The sequence below is a fragment of the Marmota monax genome, unplaced genomic scaffold, assembly GCF_021218885.2.
Source record: "Marmota monax isolate L192 unplaced genomic scaffold, Marmota_monax_Labrador192_F-V1.1 WCK01_AAM20220418_F8-fsc00052, whole genome shotgun sequence".
NCBI lineage: Eukaryota > Metazoa > Chordata > Mammalia > Rodentia > Sciuridae > Marmota > Marmota monax.
Genome location: NW_026693473.1, coordinates 10,776,501 through 10,800,102, shown reverse-complemented (window position 1 = coordinate 10,800,102; position 23,602 = coordinate 10,776,501). Strand labels below are relative to the sequence as shown.

At 33.0% G+C, this 23,602-nt stretch overlaps 1 protein-coding gene across 4 annotated transcripts in view; it reads left to right on the top strand.

Moving 5' to 3' along the window:
- Positions 1-588: 588 nt before the first annotated feature.
- The window catches only part of Opa1 (OPA1 mitochondrial dynamin like GTPase), an 83,771-nt gene continuing 60,757 nt past the window's right edge, over positions 589-23,602 (top strand). Inside the window, exons 1-7 of one of the 4 annotated variants that reach the window (XM_046457874.2) lie at positions 589-828; positions 8,198-8,516; positions 9,162-9,258; positions 10,375-10,482; positions 10,951-11,004; positions 11,666-11,727; positions 19,156-19,266. In XM_046457874.2, coding sequence (XP_046313830.1) covers positions 797-828; positions 8,198-8,516; positions 9,162-9,258; positions 10,375-10,482; positions 10,951-11,004; positions 11,666-11,727; positions 19,156-19,266 — 783 coding nt within the window. In that variant the 5' untranslated portion in view covers positions 589-796. The remainder of the gene's footprint in view (positions 829-8,197; positions 8,517-9,161; positions 9,259-10,374; positions 10,483-10,950; positions 11,005-11,665; positions 11,728-19,155; positions 19,267-23,602) is intronic. The other 3 variants (XM_046457875.2, XM_046457876.2, XM_046457877.2) reach the window with 3 other exon arrangements.

Sequence of the window (23,602 nt, the reverse complement as noted above, 5' to 3'; positions counted from 1 at the left end):
GGAAACCTTGACAAGGGCCATTTCAACAAATTAGTGGAATTAGAATTCAGGTGAAAGCCAGCTAGATAATAAATGAACAAAGTCATTTTTGATGCCTTTTTAAAACACACACTCTTATTTCAAACCTAGAGCTGGCCTAATGACCTGAGTCCCCTTCAAATCTCAGAGATTCTAATTCACTTAACTTATTCATGATTCCTCCTCATGCTTCCCAAGATTGTTTCAAGGATATGAAAGTGCTTTTAAACAAAGAAGGGCTACAAAAGTAGGGCGAAGGGGCAATTGCTAATTTTTATTATTCTATTCAATTACTCTATTATATTCATTTTGTAGTCTCTGGGCTCCTTTATTTTTCCTTAATACCCAACACTTACTAATTGGTTGCACACAGTGAGCATTTACCAACACGGATTTCATGCCCTTTACTACGCCCCACTCTCGTTCCCTCTCCAAGCCTTTCAACCCAGAAAGTACGAGGGCAGGGCGGGGATGTGGGGAGAGGCCAAGTACACGGCTCCCGCCTACAGGCTGTGGGCGCATGCGTCAGGCCCCGCGGACTGTTCGTGCTGCTTCCCTAGGATGGGCGGAGTGGTGGTTTCAGTGACGGACTGAATACGGGTGCCAGGCAGGCTCTTGCGGAAGTCCATGCGCCATTGGGAGGGCCTCAGCGGCTTCTCAGTGCCCTTGTTACCGAGGCCTCTTCCTGGGTCATTCTTAGATCAAGAGCCGCACTGGGGCTGACACGGGGGCTCCCGCGAGGCCGTCTCGGCGCTTGGGTGACCTCTACGCCGGAGAGATGTGGCGAATGCGTCGGGTCGCCGTGGCCTGGTAAGTGCGGGCTCCAACCTGGCCCCGGTATTTCAGGGCCAGGATTGTCCCATCACTACGTCCAGAATGTGCAGAGAACGCCTTGTTCAAGCCGAGGGCGGTTGGAGAATTCCCCGATATTTTTGAGGACCCGAGTTACAGGAGCTCTGACTAGGCTTATCTGCGGAGCTGGCTGGCTTCGGTTTCGACCGTCGTCCCTGACCAGCTTGAAGACTCAGGACGCCTGTCTTGGCCCTTCTCTGTTGTCCTTTTGTCGCTGTCCTTTACACCTTTGTGACCTCGCTGTTATCTCTGCCTTCACTTGTTTCTTTTTCAAATTCTCTCCATGTCTGTTCTGGCTTTGTCCATGTATGGCCTTCTGTGCGCTTTCCCTAATTGCCTTTGCTTCCATCTCCATGCCATGTGTACATTTACACCTGTAGTTCTTAGGCTTTTCTGCAGGGCGAAAGGGCCTCTGCCTGTTTGCCTAACCCTCTATTGGGAGTCAGATCTAGAACAGTGACGCACATGGTGTCAGAGATGGTATTTAGAGATGCCATCTTCGAAGAAGCATTTTCACAGTGTTTAAGGAAGAGACTTGAGACTTGCATTTTAAAGCAAAAGAAGCGAATGTTGCGCTACCTTTCAAATTATACAGTCATTGTTGTTCTGGCCTGTTTAACTCCTACATAGGAAATCATAGAAATCTATTCATTTTTGTGGATTACTATATGCATACTAAGCATATTAATTGATTTTATCTTTTTTATATAATTTGTTCTAATAACCTTAGATAACTTTCATACTTATTGTTGAAGGCATTTAATAGGAAGGAATATGCATCAAGCAAGATTGAAAAAAAATATTAGTTTTCCATCTCTAAAAGTTTTCCTCTTAACTCCACCTGTAAACACCGGCCTTGAATTTTTCTCAGAACTTTTTTAATGGTGTAGATAATTTACAGTGTTTATAAGGAATACAATCCATTCGTTTTTTGAAAGTTAACTGAAGTGCAAATGCAGAACTTACAGTGTTAGTCAATTAGAATAATTGCATAGTTATTTTTAATCCTATAGAATTTTAATTTTTGAGTAAGTTCAGTCCTTGGCACCAAAGTAAGTTATTTGCACACTTCGTATTTCTACTTCTCATTATTTAATGGGGAAACATCTATTTAAATAAAAAAGAAGAGACTGCAAAAAACAGCATACTCTGGAGCAATTAAGATGTGTAGGAAAAATTTTCAAAATTGAATTTAAAGACAAACTAATTTATAACTGGTACTTTTTGCTTTATTCAACTGGGTGTTGTTGGACTAAGTTGTTTCTAAAGTTATTATGGATGTCATAGAGTCTTGGCTTAAAAATGTCCTGTGATGACAGCACATTTTAGCTACCAGAAGAAATGGAGCTGTGGAAAGTCAGAAAACTTAAACTGTGGAATTTGTCTTTTGCTAATAGTTCCTTTGCATATTATGAAGGAGTACAGTTAAATTCCTACTTTTTAACAGGTGGGAACCTAAACATTTTTGACATACATATATAAACACATGCTCATGGACTTGTGAGAAGACCAATGACCAGCATTTATTTGGGTGCAATATTTATGAAAAATTAATGAAAACTATATATTTGCAATTGTTGTTTTAAAAGAGATGATAGATAGGCAAGAAAGTAGATGACTTCTTGGAGTAGGGAGTCTATTTTGCATCACTTTTGATTTTTAGTTTTGTTTGCATATAGCAGTCTCTTTTTCCCTTCATGGAAGTTTTTAGGATCTCCACTATATACTCTCAAATTTCTCAGGGCTTTTGTTCAGATATAGGTTTCCTTTTTCACCACCAACTGGCTTGGCACTCAATGGGCCTTTTTGTGAAATAGACCATTATCTTCCTTTGGTTTTGGGAAATTTTTTTCCTTATTTCTTTTTTTCCTGTTCTTTTCTTTCTAGGCACTTTTAAAATGACTATTAGTCCTCTTAAGTTGATCCTGTGTGTCCATGATTTCCAAATTATGGTCTGTATCCTTTATCTGTTAAAAAAAAAAAAAATGCATGTACTCTAATATGTGGATGTACACTACACATTCATCTTTATGTATGTGTGTGTCTCTACATTTTATATATATCTTTACATTATAAGTTGATCTTAACTTGAAGGATAGTATACAAAAAAAGACTGCAGCCAGAAGCTTTGATACTTTCTTCCAGAACCTAGTGGATGCTTTCACCCCATTCTCTCACCCTCTTTGCATATCTCTTCTTTATATCACTTAACTTTTCTCTAGTGTTTTCCTGATTTTTTTCTTTATTCAACATTCTAGGGGATTTCCTTAATTTATTTTCCATTATTGGTTTTGATTTTTTAAAAATATATTGGCCATTGCAACTTTAATCTCCACGAACTACCTTTTTAGTATTTAAGCTCTTTTTGACTCTTAAAAGCATGTTTAATTCAGTAAGCTTTCTGATGTTCTTTGCTATTTTTAAAAAATAGTTTTTGAATAACAACATTCTCTTATTTATGTCTGTAATATTTTCACAGATCTTCCTGAAAATCCTAATAAGGATTTCATATCTGTTCTTTTTCCAGGACTAATAATGACATCTTAGTCCTCATCTTAAGAGTTGCTGGTTTTCTAGAGTCTGTTACCTAAATTATATTTAAACCTGATGGGCAATAATTGGTATAGATGCCAGTGCAGGATACCCCTGAATGAGAGAGCTTTGAACAAACTATGTTTTAGATATCTGATATATCAACTTGCAGGCTTCATTTTAGGGAGTAAAGGGGTGACCTGAACTTGTTACATATACTAATACTATTAGAGGCTCACTCTGGGAAGTTCCCACATACATGCATGCATGGACTTAGCTCGTCCCTTCTTCTCTGACAGATTCTCAGCCTTGGGGCAACTAGTGTAGCTAACATTTGGCTGGATTGGAATGGACTAGAGGGTGACCCATACATCCTTCTCCACAGTTAGTGCTTCAGTAAATCTCAGTTGCTTCTCTTTTTTTCCCACTGTATCTCAAGAGAATCTTGTTGTAAAAAGCAATCCCCTCCTGTATGAACATTTATCTTTTGAATTGGAAGCTCTAGAAGTAATTCTTGAGGATGTCTTTTTAAGTATTAGGATTTGCATAAAGTCTGTTATCTCTTCCAGAGAACTAATTGATGAACATTTCATTTGTAATTACTGAACTGAAATACTTGAATACTCTATCCCTGTCCCTATCTCTCACCCATAGTTATTAGTGCCATCATTGTCGAAATAGAAATTTTAGAAATTTGTGAGAAAATAATGAAAAGCAAAAACATCCTAGGTATGAACTCAGTACTGGAGTTCATCTTGGTGGGTATATATTTGGATTAACTCCTTTATAAGAAATGCAAATGACTTTTCAAAGGTTAAGGAGTTATACAGTAGTGAAGTTTAGTGCAAATTATGTTGAAGTGATGTTATTGAGCGCTTACTCTGCTAGCATTTGCTAGGTTCTTTGGCCTGTTTTTTTGTAATTTAATTATTCCAATAACCTGTGTTCATGCAGCAGGTTATTGAGTGTCTATCTTTGTGAGGCAGTGAGGACCATAGAAATATAGTGGTAAACAGCCAAGAGGCTGTTTCTGGTAGATTTTAGTTTACTGGTAGAGACCAATATTAATCCAATAACTACATTATTATGTAGTTATTTATAAATGCTATGAAGGAAAAGTACAGAAAGAGCTGTAGCAGGGGGACTCACATTATAATGAAGGCTCAGGGGAAGGGAGGGAACGCTGGAGGTGAAACTGTGATCAGTAAGTAGCAAGAGTCAAGTAGATAGCGGGTCTCATGGTCTTAAGATGGGAAGGAGAATAGCACATTGAAGAATTAGATGAAAATTAGTCTGGGTGGAGCTTTGAGGCAAGTGAATGAGACAGAGACCATACTATGGAGGGCATTATAGACCAGCAGTTTGGATTTTATTCTAAATGCAGGGGATCCATTTAATAGATGGATGCAGGTGTATGATAATGACCAGATTTGAGTTCAGGAGAGTGCTTTGGTAATGGTAAGGATAAAAATATGTATCAAAAAGGGATCTTCAACTCTGACTAATTAAGTAGATGGCTGCTTATACCATTTTCAGAGATAGGAAATACTGTAGAAGTGTCAGGATTTAGGAGGATGGGAGAGATGTCAATGTCCAAGATTTTGGACATATTGAATTTAAGGTACCTTTTTGATCCCTAAGTGGTGACTTTGAGTAGGCAATTCAATACAAGCAACCGGAACTTACCTATTTGTATTAGACAAAAACTTGAGAAACATGAGTATGTGATGGTAATTGAGGAAGTGGATGTAGATAGGATTGCCTAGGGAAAGTTAAAAGAGAAGTAGGTTGGATCTAAGACTTAAACAAACTCCTAGCATTTAAAAGGTAGTTGAGGAAGAGACTGAAAAGGAATGGCCAGTTAGATAGGGGTAAAATTAGAGACTGCCAAGTAACAGGAAGTTCCAACAATGAGGAAGTGTTAAGATTGTCTCACATTGCTGAAAAAACTAGGAGAAAATGCCTTTTGGAAGTCTTGGTGTCCTAAGTAAAAGTTGTTTCATTGAATGGTAGAAGTGAAAACCAGGTTGGTTTAGCTTTTAATAAAGTAGTTTGGTTTAGGAGGTTTTGATTTCCTCATTAAGATGAGAGGAACTGAAAGGATAGGGCAAGAATACCTTTTAGGGATTTACCTTCAATGGGAAGAGGAGCATTTGATGTAATCTAACATGGGAAGAAAGAAGAGGATGGTGTAGATGCAGTGGGTACAACTGAAATCAGGCCACCTCTTCACTTCCCTCCTGATACACTTTTAACTAACACTGTTATCATACTTTCTTTAATTACTGTCTAGACTAATTCTTCTCAGAAACTTAACTCTTGTACCACTTAACTATGCCTTTGATTTGAAGGATTTGTTTTGTCTTTAATTTTTATAGTTAATGATTGTTGGGGTAGAAGCAATATGAAGCTAAGATGAAGTTTTGCTTTATAGATATGCAGAGTCTAATGTCAGAAGAATTTAATCTCTTGATTGATAAAAGAAGACAGGGACTTATATTTACAAGACAGTGGAAATTATGGTTTATTTTGAGACAGAGCTTTTTTATTTTTTAAAATACAAAATGATTGCCAACTTTTATAAAGAAAGTTTTTGTGATCAGAAGTAACAATTACATGTATAATTACAAATAAGCAGTGTGCCTGATCTGGCAATATGTATTTTCTCCTACTATTAAACTCTATTTTTCCTCAGTTTTTCTGAGTTTGAGATTTCCTATAGAATCTCAAATCAGAGCAAGACTCTGTCATCCTGACAGTTTCAGAGGTGGCAGCAAATACTTCAAAATGTCACTGCCTTGGTTACACATGAGTGATTCTTAAAAGAGTGCTTTAGCATACACCATAGGCTATGAAAATTAGGCTCAACTTATTCCTGGTTGGATATGTTAGCATTACAGTAAAGTAGAGGTCATTTTCTGGTCACTGTTGCAGTCTCTTAAAGTTATTTGTGATATAGGTTAGCCATGGCCTGTGAGTCACTAATAAACACATCTCAATTTCCCAGATTATATATTTTTTTAATTTGAATTTTTTATTATTTATTCTAATTTGTTACACATGATGGCAGAATGCAATTCATTTCATATTACACATATAGAGAACAATTTTTTAAGTCACTGATTGTACACAAAGTATTTTCACACCATTCGTGTCTTTATACATGTACTTAGGGTAATGATATCTAACTCATTCCACCATCATTCCTACCCCCTTGCCCCCTCCCTTCCCCTTCCACCCCTTTGCCCTATCTAAAGTTCCTCCATTCCTCCTATGCTTCCCCTCTATCATCATTATGCATTCAGGTAGATGCCTGACTTGCAAGGCTGAACCTGATTCATTTGACAACACAAGGTAACTCCCCCAAACCACCCTGATCTGAAGGACTAGGTCTCAGTCCCTGGGTACAAAGAGGAACCAGTGGAGGCACTCATTCTCTCTCACAAGGACAATACTATATATAATCTTCACCCATAGAGGAAAATAAGACTCATTTCCATATTATATAATGGTGAAACACATATTTTTAATGATTCTGAGCTAAAGTGTACCAATACCTAAATGTAATGACATTTTCTTCCTGAAAATTCATACCACACCCTAAAAAATTTACGTGTTCTCCCCCCACCCCCCAAAAAAATGTTATCGCAGCCTCCTATCTGGGGCATCTATGCATCTACTGCTTTTCACATTCTTGCTTACCAGTGTCTGTTGTGGAAAGAATTTGGGCTTTATTGTTGGGCTGAACCTACTTTCAATCCTTTTCCACCATTTACTACTCATTCTACCTTAAGCAAGACATAGTTTTAAAAAGCAAATTTGTGAAAGAAGGTACTTGGCTTACTGGGTTTTTCTAAGAGTTACCCAGCAGTAAGTATTATTTGTAAAAATGACTGGCATGGTGGTGCAGGCCTGTTATCCCAGTGGCTAGGGAAGCTGAGACAGGAGGATGGTGAGTTCAAAACCAGACTCAGCAACGTAGCAAGGCACTATTCAACTCAGTGAGACCCTGTCTCTAAGTAAAATACTAAAAAGGGCTGGAGATGTGGCTCAGTGGTCAAGGGCCCTTGAGTTCAATCCCTGATATCCAAAACGGAGGGGGGGTGGGGGGGGGAGATGACTGGCATCTGGCACGATGTCTGGCACTTAGGAAGGAAGGAGAGATTCCACTTTCCTTCTATTATCCTTTACAACATTGTTTTTATGTTCCATAATTTCTTTTTCTTGAGAAGTTTCAAGTTCCATGTAGTTAAATGAATTAATATTTTAAAGCTACTTAAAATTGGGCTCGGATCATTTGTAAGCAACTATGAATGTGTGTTAAGCTCAGGCATGTGGTTCTTTTTGGTAGCCTTTCATTCTCTTCTGGATGGAGAGTAGGGTAGAGCTCATATAGTTAACATGTACATGTAGGTTCTGTTCTCTTTTGGAGATTGGGGTGGCTTTTTTGCTACTTTCGTTTTTCTGGGGGCCAGGTTCCTAGGTGGGACTGAATAATTTTTTAAAATACCCATCCCTGGGCTATTTTAGAATTGGGAGACGTAGATAAAAGAATAACTTTTTTAAACTGCCACAGTTTTTGTGCTTAAAAGCAAAACTTTGCATGCATTTTTGTCTTCAACAAAATAAATATCAACATAAATAACATAAATAAATATCAACATAAACAAATAAATATCAACAGTTTTATGACTCATTGTGGTTGGTCACATGTGCATGTGTCTCTTCTTTATAATATTGCTTTGTTATATTATTTCCTTTGTGCCATTACCACCCCTGTACTTTTTTGTTTCAGTGAAGTCTGCCAATCCTTGGTGAAACATAACTCTGGAATAAAAGGAAGCTTACCACTCCAAAAACTGCATCTGGTTTCACGAAGTATTTATTGTTCACATTATCCTATCTTAAAGTTTCAAAGACCCCAATTAAGGACATCATTTCAACAGTTCTCTTCTCTAACAAACCTTCCTTTACGTAAATTGAAACTTTCTCCAATTAAATATGGCTACCAGCCCTGCAGGAATTTTTGGCCAGCACGGTTAGCTGCAAGGCTCTTAAAACTTCGATATCTTATACTGGGATCTGCTGTTGGAGGTGGCTATACAGCTAAAAAGGTAAGTTTAACTTTCCTACTGGTTTTCCAATTATTCCAGTATGATTAGTTTGAATTTTTGTAGTTTTAAGTCATTTTTTTTAGTGTGGTTAAGTGTAATTGATGTAAACATTTATTGTGTGTCTTTACCATGTAACAGGTTGTTTTAATGATGCTGAAAGGAATGTACCTTCTGAATCTTAGTTATAATTATAGGAGATAAAAAAGCCTAGAGGAAAGTCCCTGAGCTGAGAGTGAGAAATATAGGTTTGATATTGAGCCTAGATGGGAAAGTTAGGTAGCTTGCTCACAGGGCCACTTCTTGGCAGCTCTGGGTTCAGAGAGAAGGTGTCCAGTCTCCTGATATATCTTCCTGCTGCTCTCCATGGTGTTGTTTAATGCCAATATGAAGTCAGCTTAAAATAGTTACATATTTTGAATTTTTTATTTTCTATATTTGGTAGAGGAGTATTTACATGTTTTGTATGCTTGCCTACTGATTTGTTTTTAGAAGAGCTAAAGCCATGTAAATTTGTTTCTCAAAGCTTAGTACATTATACAATACATTGGTCTTTATAGATTTATGTGTTTTAATTGAAATAACTGTTCTTTACATTTTTTATATGGTATTTAGAAAATCTGATTAACATGCTTTCTTATCTTTTAGACTTTTGATCAGTGGAAAGATATGATACCAGACCTTAGTGATTATAAATGGATTGTGCCTGACATTGTATGGGAAATTGATGAGTATATTGATATTGGTTCGTATCATTAACATTAAAATATTTTTTATGGTTATTTCTTTAGGAAAGAGAAATAGTTTATTGAGGTAGTTTCTTAAGTTTTGAGTCTTAATATGTAGTAGTTTTCTTTTAACAATAAAAACAATAGAATATCAAAGAAAAAAGTTGTATGAAAAAGTATTTAGGGCTGGGGATGTGGCTCAAGTGGTAGCGCGCTCGCCTAGCATGCGTGCGGCCCGGGTTCGATCCTCAGCACCACATACAAACAAAGATGTTGTGTCCGCCGAAAACTAAAAATAAATATTCTCTTTAAAAAAAAAATAAAAGTATTTAGTAGTCCATCACTTTAACACAGCTGCCACCATCCTTATAGAAAACATTTTCTTTTAACTGTACTTATTTGTATGTGGTTAGAATTTTAGTTTCTTTTTAAAAATTATACAGTCATAAGGACATGTACTTTTTGTTTTTTCTACTTAACACATTTTGTCAGCATTTCCATTCTGCCACACAACTTTTCTGCTTTTAGCCATGTTCCTTAAAAGTCTGTCAGTATTCAGAATGATTTCTCCTCCTAATCAGATACTGCCTCTCCCCTTTTTAATAAGTAGATGAGAAAAAAATATATTTATCAGCTATTATCAGTAACTCATGGTGATTTAAAAAATATTTTTATTGAATTCTTTTCCTCAGTTCCTTTTTAAGACATTGTCTTAATTTCTTGTCTTAGTTGTAAATGGAGTTGGAATTTTAATCTCTGTAAGCACTTGTTCACAGCACTTCTTAAAAATAAAACTGTTATATGTTGACTAGGCATTTTTGGAAAAGCACACTTTCAAATTGTTTTTCTAATATTCATGGGGGGTACTTTTCAACATAATACATTTGCTACTCCCACTACATTGGCCAGAGAACCTATATTCCGAAGCAAACCTGCCTGGGCTTGAACCCAGGCTCCCCTACTTCCTTGTTGTATGCCCCATTATCTCATCTGTAAATGGAGTTGACAATAGTAGCAATTTTGTAGAGTTCCTTTGAGAATTAAGAAAATTAATACTTTTATAGCCCTTAGATTAATAGCTGTCATATTCTTGAGACAGTTGATGACTATTTATGTGTTTTGGTTTTCTTCAGAGAAAATTAGAAAAGCCCTTCCTAATTCAGAAGACCTTGCAAAGTTAGCACCAGACATTGACAAGATTGTTGAAAGCCTCAGCTTATTGAAGGACTTTTTCACCACAGGTAACAAAGGACCCGTTTGATCTAATTTAGAGATTTAAGGACTACAGAGAAAAATGTATACATGTATTTGCTTATTTCCATCTTTTAAATTAAAATATTTAGTAAGTTTTCTGAAAATGGTAAACTTCTAAATTTTGTTATACAGTGGTTTGAATATTTTTCTAGCTCAATAAACTGAAAATTTATGCTTGACTTTTAGTAAGTGAGGGAAAAACATAGCACCACTTCTTGACAAGTAGATGAGACTTCCTATGTATTTGCTTTTCATAATTGGTTAAAGCCAATATGGTGATTTTAAAACAAAATTTAATTTCACGGACCATAACAAGTAGAATTTATAAGGCCAACCCTGGCATATTTGCCCAATTACTACCCTATTGTGATATAAATCTGAGATCTCAGACACCTTTGTTTGCCATTCCTATTAAATTTTACATTTTTATTTCCCCTTCTGCTAATTTTTCACAGGTCACAAATTGGTTAGTGAAGTCATAGAAGCTTCTGACCTACTTCTCTTGTTAGGTGTGTAAAAAGACATTTTTGCTGACCTTAACATGCCTTTTAAATGCTTCTAATAAACTAGTTGCAAATAAAGTTGCGGACCAAAATTATAATACTGCTTATGCTGAATTTTAAAACCCCAGAAATATATTAAGCAAACTCATTATCCTTTAGGTGCAGAGAATAAAGTAATTATTTTGCAATAAAACTAAAATTCCTAAATATGTATGTATAAGATTAAACCTATTAAAATTTGCTTAGCCAAAATATTTTTTGAAACATATAATTATTTTTGATAATTGAAATGAAAAGTAATTTTAGTTTGTCTCATCTGCCCTGTCATGGTTGACATATTAAATTTGTTTTTGTATTATATACTTGGCTTGATGACAGTGGTATTTGTCTGAACTGTAAGTATTCTCATGTAAAATAATCTTTACCAAAGATTTCCTTATTTTTTTTATTATAATTTTTAGCCAAATAGTTTTTAAATAAGTTAAATATGTGCTGTGATTTTTAGAAGTTTTCTATATGAAAATAAAAGTGATTTGATGCTTTGACTCTGAGTTGCTCTAAAATCAATTTACTTTTTGATTAATGAGACATAGTTTGGAATTTAGCTTAGGCTATGAATTTAAAGGATTGCATATTTAAAGGATTTAAAGGATTGCATATTTTTAAGGTTCACCTGGAGAAACAGCATTTAGAGCAACAGATCGTGAAAGTGACAAGCATTATAGAAAGGTAAGTATAAAACAGAATTCTTCTTATAGGTAGTCTTGAAAGATTTTTAAAGTGTTTACCATTTGGAAGATTTGAAAGTGGCAGCATGAGAGGAGCAAATACAAAATTACCTAAATAGATGTACTTTTACTAATCTTAGTGCAAAAATGTTATGTGGTGGTTCTGGAAATATTAGACAAGCCCATTTTCTTCAAATATATTCTCTGAAATAATAATTCAAGGGTTGGCTCCAAGAAAAAGTTTTGTTGTTAAATACATGTGGTGAAAGCCAGTCTATATAAAGCAAGATGATTTCCTTTCCTCAGGACTCCACAGACCTTAATATATTCATGAGCATTGTGGACCTCCAAGAGGAATCAAATTATACAGGATTTTCTGAATTTATTTATTAATCTTCTTTCTCATGAAAATCTTCAGGAGACTAATTTTTACATAGGGGAGGATATTGAATAGAGTAGGAAATTAGAGTCCACAAAACTATGTGTGGGGTTATTTGAAGTTTGTTGATTTCAGTACATTCCTTTAGCAAAATCCATATTAAAGCTATAGGAGAATTGCAATTTATAATGTTATAAAATTGCTAAATTAGAATAACATGTGTAACTGTTTACAATTATATGTTTATTGGACATTTTCTTAGTCTTTATTTCTTTTATCCTTTTGGAATGGGATTGATTTTGGAAAATAATTGATTATGCAAAAAATTTTGGAAAAATAATATGTAGATAAATAGATTCATGGAAAAATATTCTAAACATTTTAAAATTAAATATGGAATATATATGTTTTATGCTGAGTTTTAATAATAGGAAATAATTTTATGTTTATTTGGGGTAAAGGAAGAAGAAATGATTCCTGTTTGTAGGTTTCCGTCTCCTTCCCTCTCTTTAAACTTTGAACATTTTATGTAATGGTCCAGATTTTAATTATATATCAAGATTTATTTCTTTCGCTTTTTAACTTTATCTTTTGGATAAAGTATATTTCAGAATGTGTATGTATTTGCTTCTGATTTAATCTTTTTTGATACACTGCACTTACATAATTTTAACCAAATAGTACTCTTAACCATTGGTAAGGTGCAGCTTATTTTGAGCCCAGGCCTTGGTTCTTGAGGCAAGTAAACAATAAATGAATTAATCTACTTATCTATAAGTGGAGAGAAAGCACCTTTGTTAGAATGATGGTGTGGGTTTTTTTTTTTTTTTTTTTTTTTTTTTTGAGTGACAATATTTCTTTTTGCCTAAATCAGTTAGAGGAGGTGTGCATGTCTGCTTTCTTTCTGATATGACCTAGGATTACTTTGGTGATAGAAGAGCTTATCTTGGGATTATTCCTCTAAAACCGCCAAGTTGATAAATGAATAATCAATAATTAACTGGGAGCTCTGCAGTAGAGATAAAGCAAAAGAATGTGTTTTGGATAATATATTTACAGATTTTACTTTATACAGTAGACATGCAAGTAAATTTATTGCTTTATTTTATAAATTATTTTGAAAATAAATGCTTGTTTGAAGATAAATGCCCTTGTAGACTGTTTCCTTTTAACTTTTTTATATTTTATGGTAATTATTTTGCCCAGTAAAATCTCATCAGTTATTTCTACTCAAACATTTTTTGTAAACACTGAATCTAGATTGTAATTAAGCTGCTTTTGTTACCAATTAAATTATAGTAAATATTAAAAATTTATATGTGGAAAAAACTATCTCCAGTCTCAGCTGATGTCTCTAAAGATTGACTGTTGCCTATAATGCTTGAGAATAATGAACTACTCAGACATGATACAGATAAATTGATCTGATTTTAAGAGAATTCCCTACAATTGATGATTGATTACAATCAGGCAAGAAGAGACCTTTGCATAGCAGTAGCCTTTTTGAAATAACAGAGACATGAAGTTTGAAAATCTGGATGATGATCAGAAATATTAGGGTGGCATCCAGAGATTAACTGATAATCTTTCAATTGGTTCAGTCTGATGTCTGAGAACCCAAGATTTAAAATAGTATTTTAAAGTAGGGTTTGAAGCAGTCACACTTCAGTTAAATGGTTGTCAGGTTTGAAACAGTTTCTGGCTGGACTTCTATGGAAAATGTTTTTACAACTAGAACTAAAATAAAGATTTGTCCTTTCTAATAGGAGACCACATTCAGAAAAGTCCTGGCAAGTAAATGAACAATTAGAACCATTCAAAGTCAACAGAAGTGAAAATGATGGGAGTGGAAGGAAATACAGATGTCAGATAGTTTGACTTGAGTCAGACAGAAGGAACAACATGATGAACTGATTACCTCTGGTTTCTAATCTAGGCTCACTAGACTCAGGTGTTTGGGAAAGTTGTTAGAGAGGTCTTCAAAAATTGTACAGAAAGAATATATTCCCCCATAGTGCCGCACAGGCTAAGTAATCATCAAGATTCTTTGGTTTACCTGGATTTATATCCATTTAGTTTGCAGATATTGGTTATTTATGCTATGTTGATTGAAATTTCTGATATGTATCTTTGATTAATAAAACATTGAAAAATAGTAAAGCCACTTTGTTTAACCTAACTAAGCCATTTTATTGAGGTATGTTTGGCATACAGTAAAATCACTTTTTAATAAATACTTTTTTGTTAAGTTTAATACTTGTATCTTCTAGAGGAAAATACTAGAAATCATCCTTATAAACTGAATAATATTCTTGAGACTCAGAGAACTTAAAAATTACCTCAAGACAATTTCAGAATTGGACTGATGGCCTTTTTTTTTTTTTTTTAATTAATGGAATCATTTAAATCTGCATATTAGTCATATATATAAGTAGTAAGACCATTAGTGTATCTTCTTTATTAGATTCTTTAACACTATCATGTTCTAGTGAAAATTAATTTGTTAAAAGAGACATTTTGTTTTCTGCTTTTGTTCTATCATGTTTCTATTTGGTCGTAAACATCTCACAGAAGTAAGTAATATGGCCATTCTCAAGGTAACAAGCACATTTGTGATTCACAGAAAATATTTGAAGGACTTTTTAAAGGCCCAAATCACGAAAAGTAGTAATATTATTTTCAGTGTAGTTATTAAATGATAATACATTAATATTGTTACAACATGTTACTCTAATTTTTATTTTTATGGTTTGTTTTATCTTCCAACTGAAATATCTCCTTTCTTTTTTTTTAACCTGCCTAATTTCTGTTTGTGCTTATTGTCCCCTTCATGAATTCTTAAATAATCATTTTAATTTCTTCAGTTATCCTCTCCTCAATGTTTAGAATACTTGCCATATGAAATACTATTTACTTTGGCTTGAATTCTTACTGTTTAATGGACCATTTCTGTCACTAAATCTCTGTCCTCAGAGAACTCAGGATAGTGTTGACCTCTTAGCAAAATTAATTAATTGCTTTAACTTAGTAAAAGAGAGGCTGATATAAAGTAGATACATTTGTTTGATGTTAACAAAGGTGGGCCCAAAGATTTTTTTGCTCTGGTTACTGTGTGTTAGCTATAAAAGCACTTAATGTATTTATATTCTCAATTGTGGTAATGTTGCTTACATAGGGTTTGCATTTCTGGGATTCCTCATACAACAGATAATGTAGAATTTGTTGCAAAATTAAATTCTCACAACTATCACTATCAAGTAACCATGGAATTGGGAAATTCTTAAGTTTTCTGAGCAACTATCCTTGGTTAAATTCTCAGGCAGAATCCCAAATTGCTTGCATCCTGGAGCATAGTATATGAGAAACTGAGGGATCAAAGGAAGAAAAGCAACAATAAATGTTTTTATTTGATATGTACATACATATGTATATAATACTGTTTTTATGTAACTATTTAGAACAAAGGGAATTTAGTAGATGTTGTAATACTGATAATTTCTGGCAACAGCTCTCTTGTTTTTCCCTTAAAAGTTTGTATAGAAATTGTCCAAAAAGTAAAGTAGAATATGATATTTCTTGATTGGAGCAATTTCATCTTAAATAGAAAGACCTGTTTCTTTGTGATAACCAATAAAGCATTTTTCATTTGGCATAAATATCTTCAACAGAATTATGTATTACTTGGGGGGCAGAAATAATTCTTTTAACTAACTAAATAGCAGAATTATTCAAACTTTGGAAAGTAGTTTAATGCTTAGGAATATTTTTAAGTAAGATAGGGAAAGAAGTTGTTACTTTCAGAAAGTTCTTTTGTCAGACTAAAGTTACCATAAAATTTCTAAATCAAGGCTCAGCAAACTTCCTTACAGAACCAGAGAGTAAGTGTTTCATTTGTGCTTGTGGGCAATCATGTCTTTATAGACTACACAGTTTGAGCACTATAGTGTTTGCCAAATTAATTAGTAATTAAATAGTAATTTAAATATGCCTCCCTTTGTATTGTTTTATTATCACTTTTTTTTTTTAAGTGTAATTGATCCTCATGGGTCAAAAACACTTTGGACTGCTACTGATTTTCCTGATCTTATGTCATGATTAAAAATAAAACAAAGCTGACAGCATTGTACATGAAAATGGAACTAATTACTACAGTATCAATTTGAGAACAGCCAGGAGATGTTTAGAGAATATATCATTTGTGATTCTTTTTTTTTTTTTTTTTAATTTTTTATTGTTGGCTGTTCAAAACATTACATAGTTCTTGATATATCATATTTCACAATTTGATTCAAGTGGGTTATGAGCTCCCATTTTTACCCCATATACAGATTGCAGAATCACATCAGTTACACATCCATTGATTTACATATTGCCATACTAGTGTCTGTTGTATTCTGCTGCCTTTCCTATCCTCTACTATCCCCCTGATTCTTAACAGGAATTATTTATCATTATTTATAGCAATTACTGTATTTTTTATGTAGTATTTTTTTTTTTTAATTTTTTTTTTTTATGTAGTATTTTAAGAATAATGATTTGTGTACTATTTCTTGAGATAAAAATGCCCAGGCTTGTTTTCAATATTTATTAATAAAAATATATTTTGTACATCTGAGGAGTGTATATTGAAAAGCAGGTGCATACATTCCTTGTCCTCTTACTTCCACATGATCTTAGATTATAAAGTTTAAGCCCTTCATTGGGTATTGAGCGTGAGATTTGTTGCCTAAGACTGGGGAGAAGTAACTTCCTTAAACTATATAGCATAGTGTAAATAGCTTTTTATGCGTCTAATTCGTGTTTTCTCCCTACTTTTTTCAGGAGGTAACAGTTAATTTCACCTATCTTCACATAACAGTGCTTCAATAACAGACTTGGAAGGAAAGTGAGGTGTTATTAGAAAGAGAGCATTTTCTTATAATCTAATAGATATTAGAGTATTTACCATTCATTTGTATTTATATATAAGCAATAACCTAGGGAAGGGTATTTAAGCTATAAATATAAAAGCTTTGGCATTTTATAAATTTTATTACTGGTGGTATATAAATAGATAGTAGGTACATTACTGTGTAAGTCAACATAGGAAGATTTCTTTTAAGGCAGAGAAATCTAAACACTTGGGTGATTTGAAAAGTGATGGACCAAAATAAATGAACAAATTAATAAATCTGTCAGATTACTTTTCTTCCTGCTTGATGAAAAGCAAAGATATAAAAAATGACAGAAATTATGGAAATGATGAAGATAGATAGTTGGCATTTTATTTTTTGATAGATTTGACAATGACTAATAAAACTGATTTATTCAAAAGATATGTGTTTAAAGATAACTTCAGACTTTATAAATCTATTTTATATTATTGAATCTGGAAACAAATGTTGAAATTTCACTTGTCATATGGAAAACATATCAATTAGTTCCATCCTTGGATTTGTAGTAAACCGATCAGTTTTATGCATTGTCTAATGTTGGCAATGATCATAGCCTACTGTATTAAAATTAAGGATCAAGCACAGATTCCCCAAATTGTATATTAACATTTATACAATTTAAAATGCTTTACTATAATACTAACTTTTGTGTTTATTTTCTGGAAAACTCTTTTAAGTCTTTGGGTTCTATAAGATAAAATAAATTAAGCCTCTGGATAAATTAGATTTTAACAATGTTTACTAGCATTTTAGACTTTCTAATTCTACAAAACAAAGTATTTTTGGAAGTCATTTAAAAAGTTCTGAAACTATTTGAAACTCCTAATTTAGGTTATTTTGTAAGTAAGTAGGGGCTTTCCTAAGTCTGTGTTTTTATGACTTTATAAAAACAGAGCCCATTGATTTCCAGACACTATTCTTATACAGATTAGTTATTTCATTCATTGAAACTACCTTTTTAGGATTTCTGATTGAGAAAATATGAAACTTATGCCCTTATCAAATTCTAGTTATTCTTTCTTCCACATTTCTCAAGATCCATTATCTTATAGACCAGTAACTAAAAATACTGTACAATTACATGTTTTTATTATCATGCCTCATGTGAATACATTATAACAAAAATTGTACCCATTTAACATTTCCCAATTAAGTGGAATTAATTTTAGAAGTAGAAAAGGTAATTATTTTGTGACTGGATCCAAACTGGCTTTTGTTTCATTTTTAATTTTCATAATAATTATATTATCTCTATGTCTTTATTATGTTCTTTTATAGTGCTTTTGCTTAGTAGTTGATATTTACTTGGTTATGTTCTCAGAGTCTATTTCTATTTAATGTCAAAACAGCGCATAAAAAGTGAAAATACAGTCAAGCTTGTTATTTAATATTATATAAAATCAAAATAGAGCATAACACAGTTTTTAACTTACAAAAATTTTAATTTTAGCTGTGTGAAAAAGCACATAGAATATATGAGTTAATGTAAAACCTTGATTACCTTGATGCTAGAAAACTCAGATTAATGGGGTTTTGAGAGATTGTAGTCTTCAATTGAAGAAATTGTATCGAAGAAAAATATTTACTTAAGAATAATAACTTAATAAGTAAATAAGCTATTATGGTCTTCCAATTAGTCCTGTGAGAATTATGGATGAGTATTAGATTTAGGCCTGTAAGATGAGCAGTTTTGCTTTTTTCTCCAAGTTAGGGGCATACATTGGCTCACATTGGCAATTCAAAATTAAGGGTTATACCAGGAAATGCAATGAACTACAATGCTGCCTTCCTGGAACATTCCAGTTAGTCTAGGTTTTACTGTGTGTTGATATTATATATCCGGCTTACTTTATTCAACAGTTACGATTGCATTTTCCTTTTCACTTTTTAAGCTATACTGTTTTATGTTTCTGAGACATCTAATTTTACTGAGGGTGAAAATGGAAATGCAGTACTGAGCCCAGCTAAATGAAGGCTCTAAAGGTGCATGAGTTTCCATTTTTGTTTTAAGCTATCCATTCCTCCCTATCTTACATCTATTCTTTGTTGTGCCCTTTGGTTTAACATTGTTCTCCTCCCCAATTTTCCTCTTCTCCTCATTGTAAACTCATGGCAGGGTCTGCTTGGTGAGCTCATTCTCTTACAACAGCAAATTCAAGAGCATGAAGAAGAAGCACGCAGAGCTGCTGGCCAGTATAGCACGAGCTATGCCCAACAGAAGCGCAAGGTGATGGATGATTTAAGGGGGCTACTGATATGTTCACGCTAATCAGCCATTTCTGCCAAGATCATGTCGCCTTAATCCATTCATGGACTCAAGTTACAAGAAATTATTTTTAACAAAGTTAAAAAAAAAAAAGATACATCATAAAGATATGTAACTTTCCTGGAGTGGATGTAGTATAGTATAGACAAAACTCAAAATATCAAGCTCAAGCATAGCAATTTAGTTTCCAAAGATTAGTTTATCTGTGAGTGTCCATGGATTTGTATTTAGAGTAAGATTCTGAGTTACTGTTTATGTGGTCCAGTTATTGAGTCACCCCAAAATTGATGCAGTTAAGAGGTTGCTTTGGCTGTTAGGTAATACCAGAGTATAGATTCCTAAGTTTGTATTGTGACAAGATTTTTAGGTCCCAGTGAAATAATTAATGATTTTGCTGTTATAGTCTGAAATCTCAAAAAATCAGTTAATTATGTTACATCTATTAGATAAAATAGTTTTAAAGTTATACACAGACCTTATTTAGGAAAAAAGATTAATTCACACAGTTAACTTCCAGGAGAGTTCTGATGTCTACATCAACCAATACTGTAGATAATAATTAGGCTCCATAATTCTGCTGGCTAACCTTATCTGATTTGGTGGTGGTTAATACTTTACAGTACTCATCATAATTCTGTTATTTTTTTCAGTGTCTCTTACTGGCTCTTCTCAATTCCATGGCTGTGGAATCAAAAATCTATATTAGCATTCAATAAAGGAATAACATAAGAAGGAAAAGAAAATAAGTTCTTTTTGTATGTGGTTAAAGTAGATGTGTTAAAAGGAAGGACTTATTTTAAGTGGTACTTTAACTGTCTCTTTTCTGTATCCTGTGAGTGTACCATTTAAATAGTCTATCTAATTGGATGTTTAGGCTAACCTATTCATACCATAGATTTGTTGCAGAAAGAAGCGGGAGGAGTTAGTGTGTTCTAGTATGATACTTAGAAATATAAATATAGCTTTATTTACAAGTTGTTCTGAAGTGTTTTTTTTATAATGATGAAATATGTCCCTGTCATTTTAAGATTCTAAGATATAGTTAAATTGTGCTTTTGAATCTAACAATACAGGGATATTAGGAATAAACACTCATTCATTTTCTACATTGTAAAAGGTTAATATCCATTGTAGGCCTATTTTACTAGTTTTTATTTCTGACTTAGAAATATTATTCCTATTTCTAATGTTTATTGGATTATTCATTTAAGCATTTTGTACCTCTTTCCTTGTTTATAAAATAGAGACTGGTAGGTCTCTATTTTGTTTATTAAAATACACTTAGTTGGGCACCAGACAGGCCTTGTTTGTGCCCTCTTTTTGTTACCTTGTGTGAATTATAAGTGGGACTTTAAAAAATAATTTACACTCTTTTGTAACGAGTTCTCCTTACCGTTCTGAAAGAATAGTTCCTTAGTTAATCTTTACCTCCTCCTTCCTAGAGTTGGTACAGAGGTGACTTTTCAGCTCTTCACTGGCATGATCAAAGTTCTTATGAGATTTTTGTCATTTTAGTCATTTGTGTTTTATTTGAGGTACTTTTTGTTGCTTTTTAATTATTGTTTTTCCCTTACCTTCTTGAAACTATAAAAAGGTCTTCATTTTTTAATATTTTGTTAGAAGCAACTAACAAGTTTTTTCAGTATCTTCTAAGTGAAAGAGCTCAAGAAGAGCTAGTAGATTAAAACTGCCTGTGGTAGTTTTGCCTCCTAAAAGTATGTATATATATAGAAATCTTTCAGTGACCCTCTTGTATATGTATTTCAGAATGCCACAATGGCTTAGTAGTAAGAAATACTTATTTAAAATCAGGCTTGGTTTTGTGAGGAGCTAGTAAAGGTTTTTCTCTTTCAGCTTTAGCTTGTTTCTGCGGAGGATTCCGCTCTTTCTCCATCAGTTTCACAGCCCTGGAATTGTAGAAAAGCTCTGGTTTCAAGACCATTGATATCATTTCTGTCAGGGTGAGTTTCAAATTAATTTCATAACGAAAACTAAAATGTTAAACAACAGGACATGAGCTTCTCATTGTAAGTGGCTGAATTTAATAGCAAAGCACAGCAAAATAAAATGTACCCAAGTTACTAGCTAAGACCTAGGATAAGTTTCTGGTTGAAAGTAGAAGAAAACATATAAACGTATATTCTCCTTAAACTTTACATTTGTTTTAGAAACCTAAAAGTTTTCTAGAAAAAAAATAGATCTGTTTTTTATTCCACCACCACTTGTCTTTTAATATAACATTAAGATAAATTTTGATGCTGCAGTAAACTATGCATGAGTTATTTTTCACAATTTTGCCAGAAGAGCAAATAATAAATTTAAATATTCCCCCAAATCCAAATACATACAGATCTCAACAGTTTTTATTCTAAACACTAATATTAAAATCAAGATTGAGTTATGTGCTAATAAACATCATTTTACTTTATATTGAAACTTTTTATTTTACCAAACTAATAACTAAGTTAACCTTTTACAGTTCTTGGCTTATAAGAGACATTTAAACCTTTTTTGTATAATTATTATTATTTTCTTAATTATTGCCCCAGATGTTGAGTGTGTTGGATTTTCTATAATAATTTAGGATATATTATATGAAATCAGTAAATATTCATATTCAAAATTAAAATAGTTGAAACTAATGTTTATGTATGTTTTACATATTTAGCTCCCTTTGGGTAATATTTAATAAGCAAAATAAATCTCAAAGTGCCTTTTTAAATGATCTGGGTATTTAATCTGCATAACAAATTATTTATGACCATATTATTACAAAATGATGGCATACCATATGATTGTAACATGGAATTATTTCTTGTTTCATTGGCCTTCTAAATTTTGTTTTTTGGGTTATGGGCTCCTCCTCAACTTGCTTATCTCCTTATGTTTTAGGAGACTATTAATAATTCTTGTCCATTCTACATACACATAGTCAAAATGAGAAAAAATATTATCAGCAAGTTTCTGCTTGCTATACAGAATTGCAAAAACAAAGTTTTTTTATATTTTTTCTCATTACCAAGTCATTCTTGGAGATTTTCAGACATGGTCTTTTAAGAAAAAGAAAATATGTCTATTATTTCTAGCAAGTATTGCCATTTATCTAAGTAAAAGTTTGGAGAAAAATTTGAAAAATGCTTAGAAATAGGAATTAAAATCTGAAAATAGCCAGGCACAGTAGATTACAGCTTGCCTGTAATCCCAGCAGCTCAGGAGACTGACACAGGAGGATCATGAATTCAAAGTCAGCCTCAGCAATTTAATGAGGCCCTAAGCAACTCAGTGAGAGTCTGTCTCTAAATGAAATATTTTTTAAAAAGCTGGGGATGTGGCTTTGTAGTAAAGTGCCCCTGGGTTCGATCCCCGGTACAAAAAAAAAAACAAAAAAAACTGAAAATAACTTTATAGCATGGACAAGACTTATTAATGTCTACCTCAGTAATCATTTAAAATTTTTTCGCATGTATTTGCTGCCATTGATGTTCTGATTGCTTAAATTGCACAGTGAATATGTGCAAAGATTTAAATGAAAAAGAATATGAATTTAACTTGATTTTTTTCTCCTGTGATATAAATTCACATCTACAAATTTTAACTTTTCAGAAATTAGAAAGTAATTTTTAAAGACTAAGGATGACAACTTCTGTACCTTATCAAGAAGTCAAAGTACAGTTTGTGAATTTCATAAGTGACATCGTTTGTATTACAATTGATCATTGTATTTTGCATTTAGATTTGTATTGTGACTACTTTAAAACCTGTTATAAAGTTCTCTGGAGTTTTAAAAAATATTACGTTAACATTATCAATAACAATTTGAAGTAGTTTACACAATACCTGTGGATTTTATTCTTTTTTCGTTTTGTGTTCAAATCGATGTTAGTTGCTGTATTTGGTTTCATTGCTGCAAATGCATTCCCTAAAGTATAAGGGTTAGCAGATCTTGCACTGGAATTGAATTTAAAAACAAGCATTTGGTTCAACTTAAAGCTCTGAAAATGCAACTTACCTTTTTGCATTTATTATGAACTTATTTAAAGTATAGAAATGAATAACTTTTCCTTAAAATATATAATGTGACCAATGAGCTTTTACAGTAGCTGTACTTAATTCCATGTATCTGATTTCCCAAAATTTATTTCTAGAGAGAGATGAATGCTTATTCTCTAAATATGTAAGTCCCTGTGCTTTAGTACAGAACAACCTCTTAAGAATAAACATGTTGGTTGGTCTGCTATTTTTCTAACAAGTCATTCATAAGAAATGACTGGAATGACAACAGGAAATTTATTCTGTT